Source organism: Eurypyga helias, unplaced genomic scaffold (assembly GCF_000690775.1).
Source record: "Eurypyga helias isolate BGI_N326 unplaced genomic scaffold, ASM69077v1 scaffold25888, whole genome shotgun sequence".
Lineage (NCBI taxonomy): Eukaryota > Metazoa > Chordata > Aves > Eurypygiformes > Eurypygidae > Eurypyga > Eurypyga helias.
Genome location: NW_010266705.1, coordinates 44,567 through 50,211, shown reverse-complemented (window position 1 = coordinate 50,211; position 5,645 = coordinate 44,567). Strand labels below are relative to the sequence as shown.

The window sequence follows — 5,645 nt, the reverse complement described above, 5'->3', positions numbered from 1 at the left end:
AAAAAAAGGAGGCGTTAGGCTGTGAACATCCTCCTGCACGAGGGCAGGACGGTGAGGGTCCCCCCACCTTGCATAGCCTGGAGGGTGGAGACATCCCATATCCCAAGTACAGGAGGCCTGTATAAAGGGGTTTGCGCCTTTCCAAGCTTTTCCTTTTTTTCCTTCCTATAAGTGCTTGCTGTGTTCCCAGGAGGCAATGTTGCTACAAAAACGGTTTATGGGGAGGTGCCTGGATGATAAGGGTTAGTCCTAAATAATTGCTGGCTGCCGCTCAGCAAAAATAAGCTGGATTTCCATCCCTGGGTAGAGTGACTCCTCACAGTTAAAGGCTGGCAAAGGTTGAAGAGGTCGTAAGACAGGGCCTAATTTGCCATGTTCCTTTCCTTTCAAAAACAATGAGGGAAGCGGGGGCCTTGCCGGTGGGCAGATCCCGCCTGGATCTCCCTGGAGTCAGTAGGAGTTGGATCGAGTCCCTTTGAATAGCAAGAGTTTCGAAACCGGAGGCAAAGCCAAGTGTTTTTCAGAGGAATGATCATTCATTACCTTGGAATTTTTCGACGTAGAGGTCATTACTGCTAATATAAGTTGTGAAAAAAATAAAACGTATTAAAAAAATAGAGACAAATTCTCATCTGGTGTAAGTCATTGCCTTTGAAGTCAATGAGTCATTGAAATCAACTTTCCCACACCGAGCTGAGGATATGGCCTGGAGTCAATACATTTGTAGTTGTTGAAAAATTAAAAATATAAATTTGCCTTTCACTGGCAATAATGTTCTGTTTACGACAGAGATCTTACGCTTTAAAATAAGTTCATTAACTAATAGGAAAGTAATATTTCACTACCAGTATTCTTTTGGGTATAACTATTTATGATTAAATTTTATTAAACTTTTTTAAAATTGGATTTACATTTTGATGAATCTAATAGATTTCAATTTTGTATTTTTATAGATTCTTTCTAAAGTTTTTCCTCAAGTGCAATCAGAACTGTTTGAAGAATGCAGGCAACCCGCGAGACATGCGAAGATTCCAGGTACAGATCCCTCTTAAAGAATAAATGACATATAAAAGACTAACTCTCATCTTCATCTTGAATTTTTTTAAATGAAAAACCAGTATCAGAGCTTCTACTTAGTGTAGTTCCAATACTGTGTGCCTTTAAAAAAAATGCTGTAGTTATTTAATGTTTCCCCCACTAATTTAAACACTGGTACTTGGGCCTCACCGAGTTCTGCAGTGGGCTATAATGGGTCAGTGCTGAAGTGAGTGGGTGTCTCCTCAGAAAGCTTTTCCAGTTTTCCTTCATGCTCACACCGTGTGTTGCAGTGTGGAGCGTGCTCGGTCCTGCGGAGGTTTTACATCTGTAGACCGAGTAGCATAATCTTGCTAAGAGACATGACTGTGGAGCCCGGTGAATTTTGTACCTCACACAGGGGTTTTTCCTATTCACAACTTGTAAATCCTACAGTGGTGGTCCAACCCACATGTTTTTATGCCAATTGTGTTAGAAAATGTTTAATACTTCACTTTCTCCCTACAGCTTTTGAAATATCTTGTGGTGAATCATAACACCACTGAGAGACAGCTGATGTGATGGACAAATGATTTATTCTGTATTTGGGGTCCTTTGAAATGCTCGTTAGGAAATACATGCTTTTTATTTCAAAGTATTTCATGATGATTCATATTCGAGACTAATAATAAACTCGTATTGAGATGTTCAGGACTTTCTTATTTTTGAGAAGAATAACTCGTGGTTAAACTCGATAGCAAAACATGTGACATCTGTTTTCATGCACAGCCAACCAACCGGTGAAGCCAGCACCCTTGAGCCAGCCAACAGAAAAGATCTGTAGCTGGAAAAAATATTTCTTCAAAACAATTGAGCCAAGCTTCCATTTTTCATGCATCTCAGCTTCACGTGGCATTGGTGATATTGATCCATCTGAACAGAACAGAAGGTCAAACCTGGAATGAGTGGAAATGTCCTCTTTGTCTCACCGATGACTAAATGAAGCATCAGTCATGAGTGATCTTGTGGTCGACAATGGAGCCAGTAGGCACTAGAAAGCCTTTCCTGGGTCTCTTTAGCTAATCTCCCTGCCTCTCAGAAGGTTTAACTGGACTTAACAGTATGTCAGATCTTGAACAATATTTTTAACTGGTTTCACTCTCTCAGCACCTTTCCGTAGGTGCACTGCAGGAATAAGCCGATATAACAAAGCATAGCATGTCTACTTTCTTTTGCTGAACTACAGTATTTTCCCTTGGTGACTGACCTATATATACATGACAGAACAAAAATAGTTGTCATTTTTATATACACCTTTCTCAGTCTTTTTAATATACCCTGTTCTCGGAACCAAATCCAGAAATCTTTGCTGAAAAATCACACTTGCATGTTTGCAGTTTTTCTTGAAGTCTGTGAATCTCGTTAGAAGTGAAAGCAGATAGCCCAGTGGCCTGGCAGCAGCTCTGCGGCCGAGGTGAGTGTGCAGCCTCAGCACTCTCCAAAGTGCGTGTTGACAAGAGCCAAAGTGTCCACTTCTGGGAGGAGAAAGGTAGGGAAGCGAGCAGCCTGGCAGAGAACTGCCCTCGGGCTGTTCTAAAGGGTACCGCAGATGCTGTCTCAAAGGAGGCAGGATACACAGAAAAGGTGCTGTGATAGCTGAAAGCTAATTATGGGTTGTGAATAAGAAACAGGATCAGAGGTGATCCAAAACATAGAAGCAGACAGGAATTTTCTTCTGATGCCCTGGACCAGCTCTGTGCAGAAGGAGGCTAGTGGTTCCCCTTCGATTTTTGCTCATTATGTGGTTGGGTAAAGGAGCCGGGGTGAGAACCCTGGCAATCGTTTTTCTTACATCCAAAAGTAAAATAAACGGAAGATGAAAGCTAAAATTTGTAGCAGCTGTCGCTGCCCTCACCAGTACAGTTGATAAGGCCTAAACTTAGCCACTGACCTCAAGGACTCTACTGTCGTTAAACCCTGAAGAAAATGCTGCGGTGACGACTTCGTTTAGAAAATCTGGAACCCACAGGGCCTGTGCTGGAGCGTTTAAATCAGTGTCTATCTGGGATCGTAGCGACCGACTGTGAAGCGGTGTTCCGCACAAGCCCAGGCACATCTCACGGTTTCCTCTCTGGCTTGTGTTCATGCGATATCGTTTCCGGAAGGAGTTTCACAACTCCATTGTGTAGGTGTTTTTATCGGGAAGGTTGTGCGTTTTGCATATGTTCCTTTTCCATTTTCTACTGAGAAGCAGCTGGAAGCCAAAGAAGGCCCTATCCATCATCTCTTCTATGGCCGGACTCTGAACCTGGACACAAGAATAGGAGCCTTTCACTCAAAAATAAAGGAGGAAATTCCATTGACATACCAGGGTCAATCACCATCCAAATGAACTTGAGAAGGGATACTTTTCATGGATTGAAAACACTTTCACTATTCATATTCAACTCGCTCTTTTCAGATGCAAAAAAGTTCATTATCAGACATTAAATGTAATTGTAAAACTGACCTGGAGATCATTTACTGAAGAGAAAATGGGGTGTTACGATGGTTCCTGATTTATTAAGCTTTTTTTTATTTGGAACCCTTCATTTGAAGGCAGTCTCAAGTGAACAAATTTTAATTAGATAAACTATCTAATCAATATATCAACAGATCAATCAAAACAGCAGCTTTTAAAATGAGTGGCTAGAGGGGTGTTTCTGAAACTAATGGCTAGAAGAATATTTCCCTGAATTGAATTCATTTGTTAGCATAATAGGAGATTAAACTCTAATTAGTGTAGCAGGTTCTGAAGAGAAACAGTTGTGAGTTAAAAATCACCAGTGTTAGCCACATAAACAAAGATGTATTCGTGGTTGTCGTTCACTCCCTTTAAAGCGAAAAGTAAGAGGCTGTGGTGTTGTTTTGTCTTAAAAGAAGATCTGATTCGGTACCTATGTTTGTGGAAATACGCAGGATTTTTTAAATGTTGCTTTTTGTTTTCTTTTTCAGGTTGTTGTATCAACAACAGTCAATGTGGATGGCCACGTGCTGGCTGTCTCAGACAACATGTTTGTACACAACAATTCCAAACACGGGAGGCGGGCTCGCCGCCTTGACCCCTCAGAAGGTACGGCCCCTTCTTATCTGGAAAATGGTAGGCACACATTTACATGTCTTTTTTAATTTGCAATGCTTTTTTTTCTTTTTTTCTTTTTGGTTTTTTTTGCGCCATACTTTACGTTGATACACCACTACATTTACTTTTACATAATTTCGTCTGTCATCCATCAAACCACCCATTAGAAAAGTCCGTTAGTATTTCTCAGCCCTTGTCAACCAGAATACGGTCACCTCTGAATTTGCTGCTGACTTCTTTCTTTATTTAATACTTACAGTTTTGCAGTCATAACCAATTTTTCATCTTTTTCTATTTTTTTTTTCCAGTCTTGTTTTGCTTGCAGCTTTTTCTTGCTATTTAATTTGACTTGATTTTATTTTGGCTTGTCATATTCCTTGATCCAGAGGTACAGTCTCAGGTTATGTATGCAAGTTTAAGTGGATGGTAAAAACATGACCGAATCTGTAAAGAATTTACTGTGAGGTCAATTTCCTGTGGCTGGGCCTTACTGCAGATTACGGCAGGAGGGGGTTTGTATGAGAAAAACAGCATAAAATGTTTTTCTTCAGACTGACTCAATGTGATTGACTTCTTGCCTGAACTGCAAAAAGAAGATAGTCTGAGATGAAGAGGAGAATGGAAAGTGGCTCTGGAAATCCAGAATTGGGAAATACTATCTTTCTGGAGCCCATCAGCCTCCGAATCACCCGCACACAATTGCAGCTGTGCTCGTACACGTGCAGACATGTATTTATTCTCCCACCGAGCCCAAAATAATAATTTAGATTTAAAGATCACTTTCTTTGCACCGTGAAATACACTGACTTTAAGATACAAAATGACTCCCAGGTAACCTCTTTTTTCGTAAAATTAAAATAGATACAACAGAATAGAATAGAATAGAATAGAATAGAATAGAATAGAATAGAATAGAATAGAATAGAATAGAATAGAATAGGAATAGAATTTTTCAGTTGGAAGACCTACAATGATCATCTAGTCCAACTCCCTGACCACTCCAGGGCAGACCAGAATTTAACTGTATCGGGTTCAAATACATCTTCAGTTCTTACAGACTTAGAATTCTCAAAGCCACAGCGACTCCGCCTATGGCTGCGTGGCCAGGCCACGCGCACCAGTTTGCATGGGAGTCCTCTTGCGAGTTGTTACTAACATATTGACAGGATCATGAGTTTTTACACTAATAAAATTAATTAAAGGAGTAACAGAATACTAAGTTGCTAATACGATCATTGTCATTTTACGTTTCAAATAGTATTTACCAATGGGCACACAGAGAAGTGAATGAGGCAAGCAACAATTACCAGAAGGAAATATGATCTAGACATCAAAAAATGGAAAACGATTTACAAATCTGCTGCAGTCCGCACACACAAAACTAATTTGTTTTTCTGCATTAATAACTAAGGTATAAGAGAACAAAAATATAATAATTAAAGGTTGCCCTGAGCACCAGAGTCATTATGGTCTATGACGTATTGTTTATCTCTTTCATATGCACCGAAAG

The 5,645-nt window shown here is 40.1% G+C and overlaps 1 protein-coding gene across 1 annotated transcript in view; it reads left to right on the top strand.

Annotated features, from left to right (window-relative positions):
* Window positions 1-952: 952 nt before the first annotated feature.
* EBF3 (early B-cell factor 3) overlaps window positions 953-5,645 on the top strand; it is a 43,430-nt gene continuing 38,737 nt past the window's right edge. Inside the window, exons 1-2 of the mRNA XM_010157196.1 lie at window positions 953-1,035; window positions 4,009-4,153. Coding sequence (XP_010155498.1) covers window positions 1,021-1,035; window positions 4,009-4,153 — 160 coding nt within the window. The 5' untranslated portion in view covers window positions 953-1,020. The remainder of the gene's footprint in view (window positions 1,036-4,008; window positions 4,154-5,645) is intronic.